At 36.5% G+C, this 27,223-nt stretch overlaps 1 protein-coding gene across 6 annotated transcripts in view; it reads right to left on the bottom strand.

Moving 5' to 3' along the window:
- Positions 1 to 27,223, bottom strand: part of ZNF277 (zinc finger protein 277) — a 105,286-nt gene that overhangs the window by 36,465 nt on the left and 41,598 nt on the right. For 2 of the 6 annotated variants that reach the window (XM_047695181.1, XM_047695186.1), the window contains 3 exons: positions 8,759 to 8,960; positions 3,081 to 3,169; positions 2,619 to 2,701 (listed from right to left, as the gene is read on the bottom strand). In XM_047695181.1, coding sequence (XP_047551137.1) covers positions 2,619 to 2,701; positions 3,081 to 3,169; positions 8,759 to 8,960 — 374 coding nt within the window. Of the gene's footprint in view, positions 1 to 2,618; positions 2,702 to 3,080; positions 3,170 to 8,758; positions 8,961 to 14,873; positions 15,089 to 27,223 lie in introns of those variants that run through there. The other 4 variants (XM_047695182.1, XM_047695183.1, XM_047695185.1 and 1 more) reach the window with 4 other exon arrangements.

Below are 27,223 nucleotides of genomic sequence, written 5' to 3'. Positions count from 1 at the left end.
TATAAAGTCAATGTTCCACAACTTAGCTCCATCTCATCTCTCTAAATCCATATCCTACCCCTCCTCCAAAAATCTTTCTACCTTAGCCAGACTGGATTTAATCAACTTTCCTGACATCTTGAATACTTAGATCCACATGCATTTTTCCTCTCATTTTCACAACTCTCCAATTGCCCAAATCCATTTCACTGTTAGGATACAGTATTATCATTGTTATTTGCAACCTTTATTGAGTGCTTTTTATGTGGGAGATACTGTTCTAAGTATATTACATGCAATATCTACTTCATCTTCACAAACCCTACAAGATATTCTATCATCTCCAGTACTGAGACAAGAACACATATTTGCCTTTTTCCTCTAGAGTCTATATGCTCTTCTATCATAGGAGCCATGCCTTGTGTTTTTTCCTTTGTATGATTATCTAGTTAAGCAGGAATTCAATGAATATATACATATATATTTCACATTTTGTTTAGCTGCCATAATACTCACTTTCATCAAATCTATCACGTTGTCAGACTACAAAGTTAGTAAGAAGGTATGATGTGATTTAATAAGAAACACACATTTGGTCTTTGTCCTTGCACATAGCTCCTAAAGTCCTAAGTGTTCAGAGCTATAAAAAGTGTTTTTTTGATATGTTAATGAGTGACTTTTGGAAAGCACACAAGTAACCTAAGGATGTGAGGGATGCTGCCAGTGGAGCCAACTGTGTGATTAGAGGGTTACAATTTTCAGCAACACCCCTCCTACCTAGGAGAGAGGACAGAGACTGAGTTCAGGCACCAAAGGCCAATGAATTAATCAGTCATGTCTTAGTAATGAAGCCTCCACAAAAATCCCAAAAGGACAAGGTCTGGAGAGCTTCCAGTTGATGAACCAGAACGCGTCCATGTGCTGTCTTGCCAGGCCCCAAACTCTACAGGGACAGAAGCTCCTTTGCTTGGGATCTCATCCCTTGTATGTATCTCTGCATCTGCTATTGATTCATATTCTTTTGATATCCTTTGTAATAAACTGGCAATGTTGTTAGTAAACTGGTTTCCTAGAGGGAGCTGCTCTGGCAAATTAATGAAACCCAAGGGGGTGGGGGTCACGGAAACCTCTGATTTACAGTCAGTGGGTCAGAAGCACAGGTAGCAACCTGGACTTGCAATTGTCATCTGAACAGTAGGGCAGTTTTGTGGGACTGAGCCCTCAGTCTGTGGAATTGGATACTATCTCTGGGCAGATAGTGTCAGAATTGAGTTGAACTGTAGGACACACAGCTGGTGTTGGAGAATTGCCAGTGGTTTGGGGAAAAAGAAAACAAACATGCTGAAATGGGTGTCAGAATCTTAAAAGATCACCTAAATTTTAGAGATGTAATATTTCTGGGACTGTATCTATCTGCAGACATACAGTAAAGATTCTGTGTATAGAGTAATAGCAATGGCTGAAGTAGTAGGGTTTGATATAAAGAAATCCTTGGGGCACTAGGATTATGTCAGTTTGATCATTCTTGATTAAGGCCACTGTGAGCGACAGTGAGAAAACCCAAAGCAATAAAAAATTATGAGTAAGTATAAGCAAACAACCTCCCCCTCCAAAAGACTGCAAATTCATCCGTGTTTTGTAGATTGCTTAAGACACTACAACAGAGAAAGAAGAAAGACTTAAGAAGTCCCGTTTCTTTACTGGGTTTGTTGCCACAGTAAAAGAGTAACTTTTTTTGACATACAAATCAACATCCAACAATATTCTTTCTCCTCCCTGTGTGAGAAATAATCATTTGGAGTGTTTACAAAATATAAGGTGCTTCAGGAGGCTTCCTTAATCCTATGACTCTGATGGATTAGAACGTATTTTCTTTTTCCATGTCTTGAGAATTTAGCAGAAAACAATGAAATCACCGCTCTCTGTCATAACATTATTTAGCCAAATCCAAAGACATAAGGAATATTTAAAGGTAACCACTAAAGGAGGAGCAAGTCATTTTCAAGTAATAGTTGAGAATAAATTACAAATAATGGAAAAATGTATATTTTTAAATAAAATTATTAACTTTAAAAATGAACAAATTTCTGTTCAGCTTGTGAAAATAAAAATGCTCACACTTGTATATGTTGTCACCCTTTTTAAAGACCAAAAATGCTGAGAGTTTCAAATTAGCTTGCTTATGATTAAAGCTGAAAATGAGAAAGGCTACTATGAACAAACCATATGCTTAATTCATAAAGGGGTATAAAAGAAGTACATAGCACATTCCAGTGAAGAGGAGAAAAAAAAAGTTAATTAATTCAACTCAATTTTAGCTGAGGGCATTTTTCCACGACTGCTGAACCCTAGCATGTGCCAGGCAGCTAAAATTACACTAAAATGTGTAAGCTTTGTTGTTATTTTAGAGATAATCCAGGAAGCCAAACAAAGTAAAAAATTCTCACTGCATTTTTAACACGAACACTTTAATCTTCAATCAAGTGTACACTTATCTTCTGTTTTAAGATCTTTATGTATTACCTCTTTTGTGTATGTTTGAAAGTTTTAAGATTAAAAAGTGAAAACAAACAAAAAAGAACAAAAGTGATTTTACATGTATTTCCAAAACATTGTTCATCCTCTAAAACCATTCTTACCAGTCTCTGTTTCTGAAGTTCTTCTCTAAGTAGTCGATCTTCTGGTAAAACGTCACATAACAAAAAGTAATTGTCTTGTTCTTCTGTTGAGAGATTAGGAAAATAAATAAGGTCTACTGGCCATACCACCCTGAACCCGCCCGATCTTGTCTGATCTTGGAAGCTAAGCAGGGTCGGGCCTGGTTAGTACTTGGATGGGAGAAAAATAAATAAGAAATGGTATTTATCATTTTTTCCTCCAGAAGGATTTATTCCTTTAAAAAACATACATATATGTATGTCCATTAGAATCTCTCTTCTGGTATATAGTTCTGCTTAGCCATATTGAAGTTAGGCAACATAAAGAGAGCAATTTAATTTTAGCTACCACGAAAGTGAGAGAAATCTAATTTAAGGAAGTAAGGTTATTTCTTTGGATTTTTGGATTATAGGGAAAATATGGTAGCTAAGATGTATACTTACCAACTGGAGCTGTGGAATTGATTCTTATCACACTACAAAAATCTGTAATGGGCTGTTCAGTGAACCTTTTCCTCCAATATAAAATGTACCTTAGAATAATCAAAAACAAAGGATAGTAAGAAGACCCAATATTCTACTTACTATAGAGTGATAAGGTTTTATAAGACCATTTAATTATCCCAAAACAATAAATCAAATGTTGACTGAGAACTGCTAGAGAATTTGTAAGTGGAAATGCAGTAGAGCACTGTAGAAATATGAAATAAATATTTAATGAAATGAAATTACTCTGTAAAGGCATGGACATGATTAAACTTTACTATCCCCAAATTCAATAAACAGACATATGGGGAAGTTAAAATGAATTATTCTTAGGTGATAATGAAGTTTTTCTGAAATCACATCTAAGTTTATGTGAATTTAAAATGCAACAATGATTAAATAGGCTTTATCACACATTTTCCAATAAATTGAAAAGTGGGGGGTTATCTTACACATAAAAAGCACTGAAGGCAAAAAAAAATGCAATGAGATGTCAGTCTAAATTCAATACCTATATGACAAGATAGAAAAATTTTGTATGTGCACGCTGTGGCTGAAATGAGGCAGATTTTTTGAAAAATTGCCAAGCTTACAATTATATCTAATGAGTGGAGTTAGAAGCAGCACGCTGTGTAAATTTTAAAGCATAGCCTAACACTTGGACCGGCACTGTCTGATGAAAGAAGGAGTAAGATGACAGGATTCAATGACCTGTTCACCTTTCTGTTTATCTAACAAGATTTATATTGGCAATTGCAATCTCATTTATCAAATGGTACCAAGACAAGAAGGTAGCCTCCTTCATGGGGAGAAGAGACATGGAAAGGTTGACTTTATAGCTGACCGTTTGTTTATCAGGCTATATGGTTGATACATAAAGAACAAGAACAACAACAACAAAGAACAACCAAAAAAACTTAGAGCAGAGAAAGAAAAACCCCTGAAGGGGATGGGACTTATCGAAATAGATTTAGTAACAGACAGTAAAAATTTGGACATTTTAAATGGCTTGGTAGAGCAACTAGCAGTGTTTTGTACATAGTAGGTTAACAAGAAATATTTTTAAGAGGTAGAAGAGTGTTTAAAGATTTCTGTAAGTTTCTCTTAGTAGCCTTCAACTCTCACAATTTTGTCTCCTTTTAATTCTTCTTTCCCTTTTTCTTAACATTAATGTCCTAGCCCCATGGTGCTCTACAGAAAGGGCTTCATGTATTTAAAAAAAAAAGAAAAAAAAAAGTGCTTGGGGAGAGGTCTGAGAGAAAGAGAGAACTGTGACACAGAAAAATATAAACAGATGACAAGACAGTTTGGAACATATAAGGAAAAGAAGTAAAAGAGTAACATATGAAAATAGAACCATGTTTTAGTTCTTCCTTCTCATGTACAACCATACTGTTGACCTGGATGGTTAAATAAGGGGAGAACTCTTTCCTTATAGATGGTGCAAGACCTTATTTATTTATTTATTTATTTATTTTAAAGATTTTATTTATTTATTTGACAGACAGAGATCACAAGTAGGCAGAGAGGCAGGCAGAGAGAGAGGAAGGGAAGCAGGCTCCCTGCTGAGCAGAGAGCCCGATGAGGGACTCGATCCCAGGACCCTGAGATCATGACCTGAGCCAAAGGCAGCGGCTTAACCCACTGAGCCACCCAGGTGCCCGGTGCAAGACCTTATTTTAAGAGATCTAAAAATGACGTATCCGAAGCTCCAGCTCACCCTCAAACCATAACCACTGACACTATGGTGAGCTTGTTGGCTTCCACACTAGAAGTGTCAGAGGCAGAAGGCAAGTGTGTATTGGAGCCATCAATGGGGATGAAAAGAAGAAAAGTACCTACAAAAGGGGGAAACATTATTCCCTGGTCACTGAGGGCAGACTGCACTGCCCACTTAGTATCTTAAACAGCTACTCTTATTCTCTTCTTTTTCATTACCCACAATTTACCACCAAACCAGCGGAGAGAGAAAAAAGGGGAAATAAAAGGAAAGAGAAGACAACATAACAATGATACTCCCAGCCACTCTCCTTATTTTCCCCTCAGCATATTTCTATTGTAAATTGGTACCAGGGATAAAGGACACAGAAGAACCTCTATTAGAGACGCCAGGAATAGAAGATGGATTGTTCTTCCAAACCATACTACATAGCCATCTATTTTCTGACTAATCAAATTCATACAGCAGAACTGGGTGCTAAGATAATGGACTTAAACAAAAACCAGGACAGTCAGATTGGATACAGAGTTTTCATCATGGCTACCACTACAATACACCATGGAGAGGTTCCTCACCCCGATTACTACTCCAGTGAGGCCATCTGGGGGATATTCAATGTTAGGGGAACACTTAGTGTGTCTCTTCTTCATGTTTTTACTTCTCTAGTGTATTTAAAGCTACAGTTGCAATCATTCAATATTTAAAGGCAGCCAATAAATGACATGTGATATGACTTCTTTATTTGGAGGACAGTTATCAAAGCATTTTATACTTCATTAAAAAGCCATAAGAGTAATTATTAGGTAATCAGCAAATACTTTTTTCTTTTGAAAGAATTTCAATCATGTTTCATTGAATTGTTTCCCAAAAAAATCCTTCTAGTAGTCTTGCTTGCCCAGCCTGACTGTAATTGGTGTACTTTCTGACAGAGGCATAAAGATTTGAGATATGGTTGTTAATTAAGTAGTACTGAATGACTGGAACTTAATATAGAAAGGGGAGAGAATTAAGGAGTTACCATTTATCTTCTGGAAAAATTTTATTTACTGTATAAAGCTTGTAAATGGTTCAGTGTAAATAACTATGTTAAATGGCTCAAAGGAAATATTTCTATTTTTGTTTTATTCTGAGAAAGTTTTACTGTTAACTTTTTTCCAATAAAATGTTAAATATATTAACATGAAAATTTATAGTTTCTTTCCTATAAAGAACATGGTAAGTATCTCACCTATTATTTATCATCTTTATTACTTATTGTACTCAGAAGAAACAATTCCTCTCTGAGAAGCTATATATGTACACATACATATATATATATACACACACACACATATACATGTAAATCTATACATATACACACACATATACCCACCCCTGAGACTTTTCCGACATTAGGAAAAAGTCATATAATGTTGAGAAGATTCCAATTTAACTCTCACAAGTAGTTAATGTTTGCATTGTTTTGGAGAGGAATTTTTAGTTTTCCTAAATAGTAGGAGGGTATTATCTAAAGGAGACTGAATATATCCAAAAGCATTTATTTTTTATTTATTTTTTTTATCCAAAAGCATTTAAAAGCAAGAGTTTTTTACATACGTTCTTGGTCAATTTGAAGTAACCACCAAAGTGAAGCTTACTGGGAGGACAATTGACAAGGAAAAGCTGGGTTTCCAAATTTAAAGTTTCCAAATTACTTTATTTAGAAAGTGTATACATATGTATATATACATATATCAGCTAAGTATCTTTTGCTTTTTAATTAAAGCATCTATTTTACTGCATAACTGCATTTAGAGGGTGATTGATTTCAACATTTAATTATTGACTCCTAAGTCTGAGACCTAGTAAATAATTTGGTTTTTCTGCCCACATACAGATGAGATTAATATTAATGATAAAAAAGAAAGGTTAGCACAAATATAGCTACTTAGCTATTATACATAACACAAAGGGAAAAATATAAACTCAAATTTAGATATTCCTCACAGATTTTAGAAGAAAGATAAATCTCCAATTTTCACTGGTAGGTCATCATATTTTTCTCCAATTCCTGAGGAAGAATTTGCATTTACATGATAAAGTGGGGAATAGATTTATATCAAAGAAAAGCTGAGTTATACAACTTATCAAAGAATAGCTCATTTGATAGTCCTGTCAATGGTTATTTGGTAAGAATCTGAAGATCTCTAGCCTAAAAAGTATCTAAAACAAATCCAACAGACCTGACTACATACAACTAGAAATCACATATGAGAGTACTCCCAAAATACTCACATACACACACAGACATATATATAAAAACACAAATATTTTAACTCAAAATAAAGATTAAGGAATGGGAATGAGAAGTATGAAGTGCTTCCTCTGAAATTATGTAATAATTAGTTTATTCTACTAGTTGGTAGCATATATCATTCATAACTCTCCTTCACATTCTCTTTCTGCTTCCTGACCAGACAACACCAACATCTAAAAAAGCGCAATGCTGAGGGGATATGAGGGGTCATAATAATACAGAAAGCACTCAACAGACATTCTGTATTGGTGTTAGGCAGTTGAGAAGAAGAGGAAGGGTTAGAGAATAATATTACTCCTGTAGGCTTCCCGGCTATTCCAACTTAAAAACAAACTCATTCTCAAAGTTTAGAGTATTTAGGATCCAAAATTAAATTTTCTCAAAAGTTATGTTTGATATATAATAATTATGTTTTCAGACCAGCATAATACCCATAGAAAATTCAAGCTATAGTTGTGGAAAACTAAGAGTTCAAATATGTATCTTTTGTAATAAAAATATAATGAAATTTTTGACTACCATCTGGTGGATATAAAAGATGTCCAAGGTACTGGCCAGTCCTATACATGTCCTGGTTTACCTAATGCTCAACAATCTTATGAGAGTTGAGGTGTTATCCCCTTTCACTGCTGAGGAAACTGTTGCTTAGAGTGGTTTACGTAGTTTGTTAGAAGTTACATGGTCAGGAAGTCACCAAGTCTTCACTCAACCCTAGGCCTGACTCGTTTCACAGTTCAATCTTAGTAATATAGCTTGCTGCTTTGCAGGACCCATCGTAAGAAAGGAATTGCTTGCTAGGAATAATGCGAATAATAATACATCGTTTAGATGCAGAGATATTACAACATCTGGGCTACTGCAATGTTTTGTATGGAAATCAAGGCAGAATATCTAGAAATGGGTCTTGGCCAGATATACCAAAATGTATGCTTTTAGTAATTGTACAAAACCAGTTAATTACCATGATAATGTGCATATGAAAAATGCTTCCAAGTGTCAACTAATAACAACATGAACATAACTGCATTTCTCTTGGACAATCACTTCTAGGAATTAGGAATTAGAAAACAATGAGTAACTGCTTATATTACCTGTCTGTTGGTATGGATATTCTAAGTCAGCTGCTCATAAACTGGAGTTTAGCTCACTTTGGGTCCTGGCTATGTAGGTGAAGTTCCTACATTTCACACATGCCCATGGTTGGCATTTCCTCAACCACTAACCTCTATGTCTCTGCTCTTCATCCTTTTCGTCTTCTTCCACTCAGTACCTCATTCACTGACCTCAACAGCGATCTACGCTTATACCACTTTGGCTTGTTGAATAATTCTTTACTCTTTTGGCCTGACAGGCTCCAACCAAAGGTCCCTGTTCCCAACAATTTTTGAAAAATAGTATGAATGTTTACATTTGCATAGGAATATTTTTATATATAAACTTATCTTTTTCTTTTTTAAAGATTTTATTTATTTGACAGAGAGAGAGAGAGATCACAAGTAGGCAGAGAGGCAGGCAGAGAGAGAGGGGAGGAAGCAGGCTCCCTATAAACTTATCTTTAAGTTATGTTTTTCCTTTATGGAATACTGAATTTAATTCTTTTAGGGACAACGCAAAATTTACCTTTGGAAATCAGCAACCAACTTGACGTCAGCTATGACCATCTTATGTTCAATAATCATGTGCTTCAGAAGTTTGTCTTGTTCATCCATAGGAAAATGTTCTTCACAGAAAATACAAGGCACAGATGGAGAACCTTCTAAAGCGGTGATGCCACCTGGACTTTCTGGCAGGGAAAGTGGCTCCAGGATACAATCCTTACTGTCTGGGAGAGAGAAAAAGAAAAAACAAAAGCGAAAAGAAAAAAAAAAAGAAAAAGCTGAAATCAACTCTTTAGGATCATTTCTCACCTCCTGCATTAAAAGGATCCTAAAGATATTTATGTCTTTCCAAAATGAAAAATACACAGTGCCAGAGTACAGGATACTTTATTATCCTTTTAAATGGATTCTGCAACCTAGAAGCAGGGAGTGTAACAAGACAAGCTCAAACTCCCCATTTGCCGGCTTGAATGGGGGAAAAACCCATTTGTCAGAGCAGCTGTTCAAGCATTCTTGGACACTCTCCAATGGCAGCAATTCCGGGGGTACTTGCAGGGGGACTGCTGCAAAATGCTGTGTTAAGGTTCTATGGCTCGACTGTGACCTATGGCTGATAGTCATCACATTATGGTAAGTAAACGGTATATACTGAGTCTCCAGATGATACCACGGCAGTCTTTTAATCTGCTTCCTGTTGCAGCTGCAAACTCTTTCCTGTTTCTGATTACTTGTCACGTGCAAAGAAGATAGCTCTCATATTGGTTGACACAGCATATGCTGGGTGGCCCAGGTGGCAATTTTTGATGTTGACTTATGTCTACCATTTGCTTTGTTACACAATTACGTACCATAACTCATGTTCTTGTGAACAAAGAGATGAATGCTGACTTACTAGACATACATAGTAAACATTTTTCCTGCTGATACTGTTCATTTTCCTAACATCATCTATAGTATCTTTAAGAGTAGGGACGCCTGGGTGGCTCAGTTGGTTGGACGACTGCCTTCGGCTCAGGTCATGATCCTGGAGTCCTGGGATCGAGTCCCACATCGGGCTCCCAGCTCCATGGGGAGTCTGCTTCTCCCTCTGACCTTCTCGCTCATGCTCTCTCTCACTGTCTCTCTCTCAAATAAATAAATAAAAATCTTTATATAAAAAAAAAAAGAGTAGATCTGTGTGTGGGACGCATGGGTGGCTCAGTTGGTTGAGCGGCTGCCTTCGGCTCAGGTCATGATCCCAGTGTCCTGGGATCGAGTCCCACATCGGGCTCCTTGCTGGGCAGGGAACCTGCTTCTCCCTCTGCCTCTGCCTGCCTCTCTGTCTGCCTGTGCTCGCTCGCTCTCTCTCCCTCTGTCCCTGACATATAAATAAATAAAATCTTAAAAAAAAAAAAGAGTAGATCTGTGTAAGGTCTATAGTTCTGAATTCAGGACTCAAACCACAGCCAGTTGTGTCAGGAGCCCTCTTCAGTCTTCCAGAGGGGGAAGGCTGCACCTATCACCTTATGCAAGGTACCGAGTAGTAACTAACTAGGCAACTAGGATGAGATATTTAATATCTGAGGAAGGGCAGGGAATCTTCTTCATAAAGACAGACAGCTATTTCAGGGTGCCTGGGTGGTGCAGTTAGTAAAGCACCCAACTTGGTTTTCAGCTCAGGTCCTGATCTCAGGGTCCTGAGATCAAGTCCCATGTTGGGCTCTGTGCTCAGCGCAGTCTGCTTAAGACTGTCTCTCCTTATTCCTCTGCCCCTCCCCTCAATTGTCTCTCTCCTTCTCCCTCTCTAAAATAAATAAATGTTGAAAGAGAGAGAGAGAGAAAGGAGGAAAGAAAGTAAGTAAGTTATTCCATAAAAAAGTTTTTGGAATTAGTGTACTACTAATTTTATTTCTTGTTTTTATATTACTTTACCTTATTTCTAAAGGGCTTCTTAATTGCCTAATTCACAGAAACAGTCACTGGTGCACTGATAACCAGGCCTTAGCACTGGGTAAGCATTCATTCACTCCACAAAAATCAGCTGAGTAGTAGCTTCTGAGTACTGGTCTTTTCTGCTTAATGTTGCATGATAGGATCCTTATTATCAAGGCTAAAGTGCTTGCAACTTGTTTGACAGTACAAATAAGTCGAAAGGATAGAGAGACAGAATGTATAGGGTTTATGCGAGCATGGGGATAGGAGAGTCACTTAACTGAGCTGGAAGGGAGGGTGTTCCAAAGGACATGTCCTCAATACATGATTCAAAATACTCTGCTCATATTAAAGTATGCTAAATTAAACTTTTATCTTAGTTCCATAAAATTATTTAATACCAGAAAAGGTGAAAATAGGATATATATGACAATGGAGAGACTATTTAAAATATACAAGCACTTAAAGAAGCACTATTAACAAAAGTGATGTTATCAACTATTACATTTGTTAAATTATGCAATGGAAGCAAGGGATTCTGGAGTTCTATAGTTCTTCAGTTGTAGGTTAAATTATGTAGGAACTTAAACCCTCATGTTAAAAATAGGACGGGGGAAAAGAGGTAATATACTTATGAAACTATATTTTACATTCACTAGAATGGGACAATAAAAGACAACATATATTCTAAATAAAGGTACCATTAGTGAACATTAGCTGCCATCTAGAAAATAACAGATACCATCCTACACCCTTCCCCCTTAAATTGAATGATGTATATGTAAATTCATTTTGTCTGACTACAGAAAACAATGTATTAATCATCACCAATAGCAAGAGCTAACATTACTAAGTGTTTGATATTTGTAAATTACCAGCAGAGGCCTTCAGGGCACTTTCTCAATCATAGCTACCTTTCCCAATTAGTACTATTATAACCCCCATCTTACAGATGAGACTTAGAAAAGTTAAATCAAGGGACCTAAACACAGTAAGTTAAGACTAAATTCAAACAAGACACTATTCTGCCCCAGTTCCAAAAGTCATTTCCCAAAATCTGTTTTTCTGTATACATTCAATGCTATTTTGAATTCATATGTGTTTACAAGCCACACCGAATTTCTGTGTATTCTGCTAGTGTCCTGTAGTCTCCGCAATACTACTTCCACCAACAAATCTCAGTTCCCCGCCTCCTCCAAAAACCACTGGGTACAGTTTATCTCCATCATTGTCCGTATGCTTTCCCAGAGTTTCACTATAAATTCTCTAATGTTCTTCTGTGGTTCACCTCTCCTCCTTTTTGTATGTTCAAAGTCCAGTCTATCTTTCTTCAAATTATTCTTGAGAGAATGAAACTAAATGTTCACATATCCTAGAACCAAACTGCTTGTGGTTACTATAAAGACATATAGGAACAAAATCATATATATGCAAATTTCATGTATGAAGAACTTGTGGTTTAGAAGGTGCTACGTTGCTTTGGGAGCTCAAGTTACTCTGCAATCCAGAAAAGAAACAAAAATTTTTACAGACTTATTTATTCATTTGAGAGAAGGAGAGAGTGAGCATCTGCACAGGGAGGAGGGGCAGAGAGGGAGAGAGAAACTTTAAGCAGACTCCATGCTGAGTCCGGAGCCCAACTTAGGGGCTTGATATCACAACCCTGAGCTCATGACCTGAGCCAAAATCAAGAGTCAGACACTCAACCAACTGAGCCACCCAGGCACTCCCAGAAATAAAAATTTTAACAGAACATTTTGGACAACAAGATTTTAGTGTTCTGACTCCTTAATCATTTATCATCATGCTCAAATTTACAACAGCATTGATCAAAAGAAGTAATTTGTTTACCTACTTGTCTTTCTTTTTCCCACTTTGGATTGTTAATCCCTGCAAGGCCAGATGAGTCCTGGTCATCTTTATTTATCCGGCATGTATACTGTGTCACCGGACCAGGACTGTCACCACCACTGTGAGTTCATTTGTGCAAGGTACTGTTAAGCACTTCATATGTGCAGTATTAACTTTATACGTGTAGTATTAACCCAGTCAACCCCCATTATAACCCTAGGTCAGAGATTCCATTTCCTTCCCTATTTTATAGTTGAGGAAACTGAGATACTGAGAGACTAAGTGCCTTGCCCTAGATAGCTAGTAAGTGGTGGAGCAGGGTTTGAATTCCAAGTGGTCTGGCTTAAGCATTAGCAGTCTTACCCTATACATTAAGACTAAAGAAGTTGGACCTTTTCCTATAGGAAGCAGAGCCACTCCTACATTTAAAGCACTTTGGGGAGAATGGATGAAAAAGGGACAAGTCTCAGGATGAGGAGATCGGTCAGCTGGGAAATGACTGCAGAGTCCAGGACGGGGGCAGTAATGTTAGCAATGCTTTGAGGGGATGGTGAAAGGAGCGGTCGCAGAGATTACACCGACAGTTCCTGATTACTGGTTGGCTATAGGGAGTGAAGACAACTAGGATGCCTTCTGAGTTTCTGGCTGGGGAGGCAGTATGAATGAGAGGTGCCAGTCACCAATCTAGAAATATATGTAGAAAAGCAGGTGTTTTTGTTCTGAGAGAGGGATGGATAATGAGTTAAGCTTTAGATGAACCCATGTGACCTGCTCCAAAGTTAGATATTCCTGGCATGGGTCCTGGACAAAGGCAGCAGTCACTGGAGTTTCACGTGATGCATTTGTGTTATTTCCTCTGTTTGCTAGCACCCCAACCCCCCAAGTCCTCTTGCGGGTTTGACTCACTCCATCTCTCCATGTCCAACAATAGCAAATATCTCTGCTGTAATATGTGTCTCTAGGACAGTTTGGGAACTCCTCAAGGTCAAGGACTAAATTTTATTTTCATATCTAGTGTAGACTATAGACTGCCTGAACTACAGAGAGTATTTGATAAATGTCTGAAAGGACTCAGCTTCTAGGTAAGTCCCATTTCAGGGAACACTTGTGGCTGTCTGACTTTAGGGAAGTGAGAGAAACAGAGAATAATTACATCCAAATCTTTAGTGCTGTGGTCCTTGGTATAACGAGCCCACTGGTAATAAAGAATGATGTAAAAATTACACTAAATTCTAAGGTAACAAGTATTATTGAATTCTTCTTTTTTTTTTTTTTTTAATTTTTCATGCATACTGGCTAGTAGACAAGAGACAAGAGGCATTTGGAATGCAGAGTAAATTATACCACTCACATCAGAGGATGTTTCTATGGGAAAGGTCTGAATCTCAAGTATATTTTACTTTAGAGTAGTGGTTTCCAAATCTGTTGACATTACATCACCTGGAGGGCTTTTGAAAAGTAATGATTTCAAGACTTTGTTTTGGACTGAGGAAATGTAACTTTTACCAAGCAGTAGTTCCTAAACTGAAGTCTAAGGATCAGTGGTTCAAAGGATGATTCCATGGGGACTGTGGACATCTTGATTAAATGTGAGAGTATGATGAACTCATGGAAAGTCTATAAACAGGGAACAAGGCCTTGTGGCAAAGCTTACCTGGTACTGTATTCCGTCCTAAAGAGAGCTTCTCAAACACTAAGCACAGGGTCAGCAGAGATAACTCAGTCAGATTTGTCCAAGAGATTATTTCTAGCTGCCACCATAAGAATCATAGCTACAGGACTGCCTGGGTGGCTCAGTTGGTTAAGCAACTGCCTCGGCTCAGGTCATGATCCCAGAGTCCCTGGATGGAGTCCCACATTGGGCTCCCAGCTCCACGGGGAGTCTGCTTTTCCCTCTGACCTTCTCCCCTCTCATTCTCTCTCTCTCACACTCTCTCTCTCTCAAATAAATAAATAAATTCTTAAAAAAAAAAAAGAATCATAGCTACAACTTACCACATGGTAAACAAAATAAATAAATAAATACAGAAATATAGAATTCTTTGCTACAGGGACCTTGAACTTGAAAAGGCAAAAGGAAATAAACTTACATCTAGCTCCTTTCAGCAAAGAGGCAAAGCATCTTGGAAAGTCTGCTTTGGCCCCAAATCTGCTTCACACATTTGTTATAAATTAGCAACAACAAATTATCTGCTCTAGTTCTCACTTTGAACAGCAACTCTGTTCAGATGAACTGTAAAAAATACCATCCCAAGAGAACTGAATTTTTGAGGAGATCCTATGCGGATTATAAATAATTTTACTGACTGGGTAAATCCCCGAAGGGCCAAATTATTACTCTAGAATCCTGCTTCTCAAAGTTTTAATGTGCTTACAATTCACCTGGAGACTTTGTTAAAATGCAGATCCAGATTCAGGAGGTGAGGGGGCCAGGGAAACACGCCAATCCAATCTCTTGCTGCTATGAGCATAATTGAAAGATAGTCTCAGGTGCTATGCTCTGAAATCCTACTTGCACTGAAGCCAAGCTTCCACAGGCTGGTCTCAGTAAATGATTAGAGGCAGCAGAAATGGTAATGCAGACCGGTTCCTGTGAGACATGAAATTTCACTGACATGTGACATTGGCTGGAGGACTCCCATCAGCTTGTCAGAAACTTGCTTACAACTGTGCCGCAGTCTGACAGTCTCCTCCACCACCTCTCCTTCCCTCTTTCCTTCACAGGGGTCAGACCTACATTGCTACCTCCTCCAGCACTCTCTCCTTTTCCCCTCCTCTGGTATCTCCCCCCAAAATCTCTTACACGTCAAATCCCATCTTAGTGTGTGCTTCTTGGAGGACATGAACTAACAAAGTAGGTCTAGGAGGTAAAAAGGCTTGAAATTCTCCATGTCTGAGTTCCCAGGTGATGTCAGTCTGCTCATCCACAGCCATACTCTGAGTAGTAAGGTTCTACTGAGGGAACAAAACCAGTCACGAACTCATAATATATCTGTGTGCTAAAATGACAACCCTAGACTTTACAGTGTATCATTTCTGCCAAGTAGATAAAAGCTGCTGGTGCTTTGAAGAAAAAATAAGAAGCTTCTGAGGTTTCTGTCCCCCTTAAGTCAAATGAGAAAAGCCCATATCAACAAATAATTGATGAGAAGTTTTTCAGCATTCCTTCATGGGAAACTGCACAAGACCTCACACATCCCTTCAAGCCCTTTAAGGAAGCACCCACACTTTGCTTTGCACACTACCATCACACTGCTAAAACTCTGAAGGAAAAAAAAAAGCAGTATTTTGGTGATATACTCGTAATGTGGTGATACACTCAACCCAGATCAAATAAGTTTAGTTGCTACTCTTATCCCACTCTGATAATCTAATTGATAATCATAAAATCTGGAACAAAGATGGGCAAGGTATTTCTGTTTTTGTAGTTTTAACTTAGAAAATGCTATAGACAAACACCTAATTTCCAAAGTAAAGATTTCTTTTACATTTGTTATTTATATTAGTGTAATTTACTTGATGATTGCTTTCTTTAGTATTTTATCAAGTCAGATAATATTTTTTAGGCCTGTTCTCTAAGCTTTTGATTTGACAAACATCATCCCTTTCCATAGGACTCCGATGCCAACTTAACCTTATTTATTATGTCTTAGTTTTATTCTGAAAGTTAAACTCCAAGAAGGTAACTTTATTTCTAAGTTCTTGAGGGTACTTCTCTTGTAGCTAAAAAAAAAAGAGGATCTCTAGTTCCTGTCTGGTTTTTTTTTTTTTTTTTTTGGGCCAGTTCCTTAATTTCTAAGTTTGCACCCCATACAGATGCATTTGGAAAATGGAGAAGACTGGGTCTGGTCTTTTTAACTATAACCTATCTCTAAAGCTCAGAGTAAGAATGTAAGACCCTTGGGCACTTGGGCAGCTCAGTTGGTGAAGCCACTGCCTTCTGCTCAGGTCATGATCCTGGAGTCCCAGGACTGAGTCACACATCAGGCTCCCTGCTTGGCAGGGAGTCTGCTTCTCCCTCTGACCCTCCCCACTTTCATTCTCTCTCTCTCTCAGTCTTTCTCAAATAAATAAATAAAAATCTAAAAAAAAAAAAAAAAAAAAAAGAATGTAAGACCCTTATTTAACTACCCTTGGGCTAATAATTCATTTTGTAAATTACTGAGACTTCATATTAAAAAGATTAATTTACTATACAACTACTAAGAGTAGGGGAATATGGGTAAGGAGGGTGCACTTAGGTGAGTTTATTATACATTCTTGACACCACACTGAGACTGCTGAGGAGGCTGTGCTGAATTAGTACACTCAACTATAGCTGGTGGGTTTGCCACAGCCTTTGGTATGGAAACAGGGTTATAAACACACTCAACCCTTAAACCTGTGCTTAGAAATTTAAGGAGCTAATTGAACACAAGCAAAAAGCTATAAAAACTTTATTACAACATAGCCTATAAAGCAAAGTAATAGAAACGACCTAAGTGTCATGCAAATGAAAATCAGTTTTTTAAAATATGGCAGGGGTGCCTGGGAGGCTCAGTCAATTAAGCATCTGACTTTGGCTCGGGTCATGATCTCAGGGTCCTGGGACTGAGCCCTGCATCAGTTCAGTGGGAGTCTGCTTGTTTATTTCCTCTTCTCCTTCAGCCCCTCCTCTACTTGTGTTCTCTGTTTCTCAAATAAAATCTTTAAAAAAATAAACTATGGTGTATCTGTGCTGTATATCATGCATTTGCTAAATGACAATTATGAAGACAGCGGAGAAATACTGTAAAAGATGTTTGATATTTGTTGAAAAGAGCCTAATCCACAATGACTTGCATACAATTCCTCACACACACATACATACATACATATACCCACATAAAAGACTTGAAAGAAAACACCCAAAAAGAAAAACAACGAGAGATTATGAATGCATTCATGTACCCCCAATTTTCTTTAATACTGAATTTTTTTTTTTTTTTTTTGAGAGAGAGAGAACCAAAAACACGGGAGCTTTGCGCAGGGGTGAGGGAGGGGGAGATGGAGGGAGAGAATCTCAAGAGGGCTCCACACTCAGCACTAAGGCCAACACAGAACTTAATCTCATGACCTGAGCTGAAATCAAGACATGGATGCTCAACCAACTGAGTCACCCAGGGGCCCCAACACTGAAAAATTTTAAATAAAAAGCAAGTTCTCTGATGAGTTTCTAAATGTGACTGTGACAGATAAAATTAAGAGAAAGAAATTAAGCAAGTATAATTTTATTTGGCCACTTTCTAAGTCTTGACATTTAAGATGAAAAATTTTGATTAAATTTACCATTTTAAAATTGAGTGCCTACTATGCAGAAAGTATATGTTAGACACTGTCAAAACTATGAAGATTATTAATATAAAATCCCTATCCTGAACAAGTTGCTAGAGGTAAATATGAGACAACTACACAAATTATATTAGTCAACATATGCAAAGTTCACCATAGGAATCAAGGGTTAAGGAACAGGGAGGGAAAAAAACAACACAAATCAGGAGAAACAAAACAAATTCTCCATAGAGGATTCCTGAAATGGTAAAGAATTTCATCAAGTAGGGGCGCCTGGGTGGCTCAGTGGGTTAAAGCCGCTGCCTTCGGCTCAGGTCATGATCCCAGGGTCCTGGGATCGAGCCCCACATCGGGCTCTCTGCTCAGCGGGGAGCCTGCTTCTCTTCCTTTCTCTCTGCCTGCCTCTCTGTCTACTTGTGATCTGTCTGTCAAATAAATAAATAAAATCTTTAAAAAAAAAGAATTTCATCAAGTATATATAGGTAGTTAAAAAGCCAAAATAGCCAATTAGTGCTAGAGTCTAAGTAAGAAAAAGCTGCAAGGGTAGATGGACCACACGTTGGTGGGTCTTAGTGCCAGTCCAAGGAGTTATATTTTATTTGGAAGTTGTGAGTAGATTCAGAAGGTCTTTAAGGAAGTAATACAACATATTAAGTCACAAAACAAGACTTAACAAAATGAAAACACAACAAATATATGGGATGCAGCAAAAAACGGGACTAATAGGGAAGCTTATAGTGGTAAATGCCTATGTTAAAAAGAAGAAGGATCTCATGAACAATCTCACTCAAAGAATTAGTCAAAGAACAAAAAACTAAACTCAAATTAGCATAAGGGAAGAAATAATAAAGATTAGGACAGAATGAAAATAAAATACAAAAAGTCAATAAAATTAAGAATTGGTGTTTTGAAAAGATAAACAAAATTGACAAACCTTTAGTTAGAAAAAAGAAAAGACTCAAAATCAGATATGAAAGAAGGGGCAATTATAACCGATACCACAGAAATACAAGGATCGTAAGAAACTACTATGAATAACTATATGCCAGCAAAATGTATAACCTAGATGAAATGGATAAATTCCTAGAAACATACAACCTGCCAAACTGAATCATGAAGATACAGAAAATGTAAATAGACCTATAAAGAGGTTGAATCACTAATGAAAAACCTCCAAAGAAAAGCCTGGCAACAGATGACCTCAAAGAAGAATTCTACCACACATTTAAAGAAGACTTAGTGCTAATCCTCCTCAAACTCCTCCAAAACATCAGAGGAGTGAAATACTCCCAAATTTACTTTATGAATTTATTTACTTTATCAGCATTAGCCTGATACCAAAAACAGACAAAGACATTACAAGAAAACTACCAGCCAATATCCCCAATGAATACACATGCAAAAATCCTCAACAAAATACTAGCCAAATGCAATGGCACATTAAAAGAATTATATGCGATAATCAAGCAGGATTTATCCCTGGGATGCAAGGATGGTTCAGCATATGAAAATTAATCAGGATAAAAACACTCAACAAACTAGGAAAAGAACATTTCCCCCAACAAAATGAAGACCATTTATGAAAAGCTCACAATTAACATCATATTCAACTGTGAAAAACTGAAAGCTTTCCCTCTAAAGTCAGGAACAAGCAAGGATGCTCACTCTTGCCACTTCTATTCAGTAGAATACTGGAAGTTCTAACAAGAGAAATTGAGCAAGAAAAAAGAAATAAATTATCCAAATCAGAGAAAAAGTAAAACTATCTGCAGATGACGTGAATTTATATGCAGAACACCGTAGATTACACACACACATACACACACACAACTTATAATGAGTAAAATTCAGGCAAGTTGCAGTCTACAAAATCAACATGGAAGAATCATTTGTGTTTCTATACACTAACAGTGAATCTTCTGAAAAGGAAATGATTTCATTTAAAATAGCATCGGAAAGAGTAAAATACCGGGTGCCCATAGCTGGCTCAAATGGTAGAGCACGTGACTCTTGATCTTGGGGTGATGAGTTCAAGCTCCACGTTAGCTGTAGAGACTACTTAAAAACAAAATCTTATAAAGAAAAAAAAAAGAGTAAAATACTTAGGAATAAACTTAACCAAAAAGGCAAAAGACTTATACTGAAAATTGCAAAAACTGTGAAGAAAGAAATTTAGATACAAATAGTCGGGAAGATAGCATCTGTTCATCAACCGGAAGACTTAAAATGTTAAAATGTCCACATTACTCAAAGCAATCTACAAACTCAATGCAATCTCTATCAAAATCCCAATGGGATTTTTGCAAAAATAGAAAAAAACAATCCTAAATTTATATGGAACCACAAAGGACTCTGAATAGCCAAAACAATCTTGAGGAATGAAGAGGAACAAAGCTGGACGCATCATACTTCCTGACTACAAAACATATTACAAAGCTACAGTAATCAAAATACATGGTACTGGCATAAAGACAGATATACAGAGATCAGAGAACAGAACATAGAGTCCAGAAATAAACCCACACATTTGTCAAATGATCTTTTACAAAGATGACAAGACTACATAATGGGAAAGGACAGTTTCTTCAACAATCATTTGTTAAAGAACACCATTTGTTATGTAAACTAGATATTCACATGCGAAATAATGAAATCATTTACCTCCTTACCTTTTGGCACACAGAAAAATCAACTCAAAATGGACTGAAGACTTAAATGTAAGCCAGTCACAAAAGGACAAGTTCTGTACGATTCTGCTTATATGAAGTACCTAAAGTAGTCAAACACAGACAAGCAGAAGGTATAATGATGGTTGTCTGGGGATAGAGGAGGGGAAAATGCAGACTGGTTGTTCAACTGAGTATAGAGTTTCAATCATGCAAGGTAAAAAAGTTCTAGAGATCTACTGTACAACAATGTACACATATTTAAAAATACTAGAGGCACCCGGATGGCTTGGTCGGTTGGATGTTGCCTTTGGTTCAGGCATGGCTCCGGGATCCTGATTTAGAGTCCCAGGTCAGGCTCCCTGCTCTGCAGTCTGCTTCTGCCTCCCATCCCCCCTTGTGGTCTCTTACTTGCTCTCTCAAAGAAATAAATAAAATCTTAAAAAAAAAACAAAACTGCACATTTGGTCTCATTAACTCCTATTAAACAGTCCTGGGCAAGTTACTTAACCTCTCATAGCCTGTTTCCATACCATAAAATGGACTAAGCATAATGATCACTGATAGAGTTGTTATGAGGGTTAATTAAGGAAATTAATGTAAAGCACAGAGATGACTGACATACAAGCTTAGCAAACATTAGGTCCTATTGTTACTACTGATAATTATGAGTACGGCTGTAAATTTGAGGATGGGCTTTATCCACATTGGTGTGTATTAGAAGTTCCTATGGATTGGGGCACCTGGGTGGCTCAGTCGGTTAAGCGTCTGCCTTTGGCTTGGGTCATGATCCCAGGGTCCTGGAATCAAGGCCCTCATTGGGCTCTCTGCTCAGTGGGGAACGGGGAGCCTGCTTCTCCCTCTCTCTCTCTCTCTTCCTGTCTCTCATGAATAAATAAACAAAGTGTTAAAAAAAAGAAGTTCCTGTGGATTAATTCAAAATACACATTCTATGGCCCTAACATGGACCTAAAGGATAAAATCATATGAGGATGGAGCCCACGTTTCTAAAACATAGGGTCACTTTGTAACTATTTACTCTTAGGTTCTGATTATATTGTTGAAATTCAGAGGTTTCTGAATTCTCTTGATTACCTTGTTATTTCTGTAGCACATCATAATAAAAGAAAACTCAATGAGATTTTTAATATCGAGATAAGGGCAGTTGAAGAAATTTATACTGATAGCCACAGTTTTCTGAACACATGAGGTCCCAAACCATACTGAAAGGCAAGAGCTTAAGGAAAAATAGAAGAGACTTTGAACTACTACTATGGAAAATGCAATTTAGATACAACAAGATAAAAAAGAAATCATAGTAGAAAAGCCCTGAAGGCCCAGCTGAGGTTAGCTAGAAGTCCTACTTTGGGACAAATTTATTTTTCAGTAAAAGATTTGTATTCTGTGCCTAAAAGCAGCTGATTGTTCTTAAAACATGATATTTTAGGTTGTCAAATCATGCAGCCCTACACAAACACATATACATATATACGTAATGATAAGATTCTTAAGTAGGCTACTTTAGAAACATCTAACCCAGTGCTGTCCAATAGAACCATCTGAGACGAAGGAAATATTCTGTATCTGCTCTGTCCAGTATGGTCCATTACCCACATGTTGCTACTGAGCACTGAAAATATGGACAATGAGACTAGGGCAACTTTAATTGTGTTTAATTTTAATTTAAATAGCTATAAGTGATTATTGGCTGTCATATTATATAGGGCAGATCTAATTAGTGCTGAAGTTCTTAATGTTGGGTCCACATGCACCTCAGTGATTCATAGCCTCTTCTATGGAATTCAATGTGAAACATATAATTCAAAATTATACGTATGTGAATTTTTCTAGGAAGAAGGTCTTTTGATTTAATAGATTCTTAAAGAATTCTGGGGACTCCAAAAAGTTTAAAAACTACCTATCTTGTCAATATATTTCTATCATTTCGTCTAACATTTTTATTTATGATGTGTATGTGAAGTGTCTTCATGCTGGGATTTCAAGCAATCAAATAACTAACTAAATTAATCACTGTTCTGCAGTAGGATTTAAATTATCTCACTTTGCAGCCAGAGCAGAAGGAGAGAGACTGAAGACAGAACAGGCATAATTATAAAGGGTATAATGTAGAAACTACAGACAAATCCCCTGGCAAAACTGTTTTTTTTAAAAACTGGTTATCACAGTGCCTAAAATCCCTGCCATTGAAGTCAATGCTTTGGACTACTGTTTCTGGAAGTAAAATGTTATCTTTTATATAAATACAGGAATTTACTATCTGACAACAGTCACAATTGATTTCTTTATCTATGGTGTCTAGTCCAGAGAGTCTCTAATAGGACCAGATTATCACATCTTGTCTACAATAAAGATTTGAGAAAAAGCAACATGTTTTCCACAGAGAATCTGGATCAACAACTCTCTTGCTCTCCAAAGATTTTTTTTTTTTTTTTTTAACATTCCTGTTCTGTAAAGAAAAACTGTTTCAGGTGTTAAGCTCTACAGCACATTCTATCACCTAATTCTTTTTTTTTTTTCTTTAAAGATTTATTTATTTGAGAGAGAAAGCGCACGCGCCTGGGCTGCGGAGGGGGTGGGGCACAGTGGCGGGGACAGAGGGAGAAGGAGAAGTGGACTCCCTGATGAGCAGAGAGCCTGACTCCTATCACCTAATTATTTCTAGTGAAGCAGGTCTGTTTAGTTTGTATGCAAGCATTATCAATACCAAAGATGGGTCAGAAAAAAGACTGGATGACAACATGTGGATGGAAGACAACCATTCTGCTATGAATCTGGAGCTATTACCATGTCCAATCTTTCTAGTAATACTCAGAACTTGCTTTCTTATGTATCTCCAAAGCACTGTCCATCCTATTAAATTCCCTAAGGATGGGCTCAGAAGTTGCTTATTTATAGATTTTCTCTTTTTGTCTAGAAAACTCTCAATTAGCTTAGGAGCTACTAAAAAATGGAGCTTAGGAGCAAGCCATATAGTAGACTAAGGTTGTAGAAATAGATTGATTTCTACCCTATGATGGCTAATGAGGTAATACCATTAAGCTCCTTTTCCTTATTATACTATGAAAACACTGCAGAGAAATTTTGGCCGCTGCCTCCCCTCCATGCTGCATTTCTTACTTTCAAAACTACTAATAGTGAAAACGTAATTTAAATAAAAACTTGAAACAAAAACAAAACATAAAAAAGTTTCCTCTCAGGCAACTTTGGTGTTAAACTGGGAAACTAAACGGTATGCTGGTTTCATTTCTTGGCTATAGAATAATATGTTTCTGGATTATACATGATACCTTCTTATCTATTCCATTAAGTGGAGTTAGTAGTGTCTAATGCAGTAGTAACAATAATGTCACTTATTACTTATAATGTTTCCACACAGCAGCAGCTGTTAAAAATATTATAAATTCATAATATTTTAGAGGGAAGTAAATCCTAGGACGATAATGTAAATGGATAAAAATAAAGCCTTATTAATATGATAAATGATTAATATGTAGATTTAAATCAGACAAGATTATTACTGTTAAAATATGCTTTAAAACATACATGGTTAAATATATTCTGTACTCTGGAAATATTTTAACTCTAATGTTTATTGACATGAAAGATTTAAAATCCAGAAGGAGTTGGAATGGAGAATAAATGACTGCACTTTGTTATATGATTACTTCAAATATTTTCTCACACGCTACTATTTCTACTGTGTATTATCAAAGACATTTCAGAGTACTTCAGTGTAAAGCTACTAAAAGTTCTTATTTGATAGGAACAGGACCAAGGATGCTGGGGGTCTAAGTGGAATTCAAGGCTGGATACATATATATTTCATTCTAAGAAATAATGGAAACAAACGGAACTAAGTTCTCAATTTTATCCCCTTCTACCAACAGAAGATAGTAGTCAGGGGTCAGACATTAGGGATTTGGGAATATAAATCTGGAAATAAACAAAATAGGCATCACAATTATGACCACATTTAATGGTAAATTTAATTAACTTGAATAACCTATTGCAAATAATGCTGGTGATCCTGATAGGAGGGCCCATGTAACAGACACGTAACAAAAGAATTTTGGCAAGAATGAGAAAAAACAAATTGGTGAATGCTTTTATATAATGTAACTTATGGCGGGAAGGATGGAAGGAAGGCAGGGCAGATTCTAATTCAGAAAGATCTGATTGGTTATTGGCCTGACTTATGCCAATAACAACAACTGTCTCCAGCAGAAATTACACAGTATATCCATAGGGGTTGTGTTTAACCTGCTTTAATTGATTTAATTTGACAGGCAATTACTTTGGAATTAGTATTCTTGTCAATATTTTAATGAAATGGGTTGGCAACTTGAAAGCTCTTAATCACCAGATATTTCCTATTAAGTATAATTAGTGTTTTTGATAGAACCACAAACTTCTGAGTTGTGAGACTATTATAGCTATCTCTATTTAGAAAACTAAAGAGCTATGACATCTTTTCATTTTAGTGTTTGATAACTTAATTCATCAATATAAACATTTAAAAATATAATAGTTTGTTTTTATGAAACAGGTTAAGAATAGTTTTTTAGGCACAGAGAAATATTAATAAATATACTTTTCAATAGTACCATATAACCAGATTGAAAATCTTATTTTAAAACATTTGAATTCCTACATAATTGAGATATATTAGATATATTGAGAAATATGTTAGACATAAGACATATAGGAGATATACTATAAATACATATATTTTTATATGTGTAGATTTGAGATATGGATGTATGTATGTATTAGATACCAATTAGTTCCTTGAAAAAAATTGGTTTTTGTCTTTCCATTGACTGGGAAGTACTCTGTTTCTTTGACAACTCTACCAATGCAATTCACCTTTTGGTTTATGTCCCAAACATATTAATAATTCAGAATAAAGTCAAGTGGTAGTTTCAAATCAGTATCTATGTTGAATGAATTTTTCATGTGGAGAAAAGTCATTGAATATGTTTTTTGCTCTCTGGACAAACAATTCTGTTATCTTAAACAGTAAATACCACAACAGATTCTGAAATTAAGAAAACATGCTAATTGTTTTTTGATCTTTGGGTGAGAAGTTAAAATTATGAATCACTAAATTCAATTACTAATTTTCTTCTTTGAAGAAAACCTATTATTAATACAGTGGGCCTTCACAGTGATAGTACTAACTAGATTATTCAGCACTGATTAAATCAGCTGCGATTCTGATGGGTCTTAACTGTTAAAATAATAAAAGACCTCTTTCTAACAGTCTCCTCAGCAATGAAGCAGCTCTGTAATCGCAAGGCTCTAAATGATCTAAATATGAGAAATTCATTGTATCACTCCATTTTACAAACATGTTTCCCTAGAAAGTAATTCTCTATTCCAGGTCACTCACAGGCTTAAAAGACTGTGCTAGATACTGAGGAACAAATGAAGAAAAGAATGACCCCGCCCTCAAGGAACCTGCATCTTTTCCGCTAGGAAGGCTGGTCAAACCCAAAGATACATCTCATACAACTGAGAAAAGTCACAAGCACCAGAGGAGAGAAAAGAACAAAGCAAAAGGGCAAGGTAGCCTATATCCAGTAAGTTAAGATTCCAAAGCACTGAATTCATTTACTCAGTTCCAATCACATGCCAGCCACTTGAGCAGTTGTTTGGCCTTACTTTGAGACATTTTACAAATCCTTTTCTGCAAGTTACTTGGACCTTCCAAAATTTGGGCTTCTTTTATAAAGACATAGTTATAAAGACAGAGCTATGAGTAGCATTCAAAACTTCTGCAAAACACCTGAGAGTCATTTGTCTAATGACAACCTCTCTTGTATCTTCAGTGAAATTTAGTATAAATCCCATCTCCGTGATACAACATAATCTACAAAAGCGTGATCATACCACAAAACCACTTGACTTCCAACACAAACCATATGGGAATAAAATGATGTTGGATAATAAAACACACAACAGATTTTAGTCCTAGCATTTCAGATATAGAATTAAATTCCTACGTTTTATGTCACAATTACAAATACTAATCCAAAATGTGATATAATAAATCTTGTTATCTCTAAAACAAGGTTGAAGTCAGTTAACATAAATGGTCCATGTTGCCAATTACTCATCCAATAGTAAACTGAGTTCTGCAGGCAGTTAATGTGACTAGCATAGGTTTCATTGGAATGTCCAAAGGCAACCTGAATATCTTTAGTTACTTTTACTTTCAGGCAGTGATTCTCAAACCTAATAGTCTATTATGAATCAACCAGGGAACTTCTGAAATATGCTGATGTTTTCTAATGTAATTACTCTATGGTAACCAAGACATGTTTTATATGAAGCCACAAACTACTGTTCTAAGAAAAACCTGATATCATAGTCACTCTTTATGACTTTATAATTTAGTGTAAGTATAAAAAAAACTAAATATTTATGGAGGAAGAGTAAAAAAATCATTTCTGGATTTGGGAGAAACATCTTTCCTACGGGTTATAGAAGGGATATTTTGTGATAGACAAAATTATATTTTGTAGAAAGTAGGCTGACTAAAAAAAGGACTTAATTTATGAAATGTAATCAGACTAAAGCTTTTTTTGATAAAATATTTCTTTAGTGTGAGCCGGCTCATACACATTTGATAAACTAAAGAATAATGTCAGCATAGCACAGCAGTTGTATTATTTTTGTTTGTTTGTTTGTTTTGTTTTGTTTTGTTTTACCAGTTGTATTGTTTT

The sequence above is a fragment of the Lutra lutra genome, chromosome 11, assembly GCF_902655055.1.
Source record: "Lutra lutra chromosome 11, mLutLut1.2, whole genome shotgun sequence".
NCBI classification, from domain to species: Eukaryota; Metazoa; Chordata; class Mammalia; order Carnivora; family Mustelidae; genus Lutra; species Lutra lutra.
This window is presented reverse-complemented; position numbering and strand designations above follow the sequence as displayed.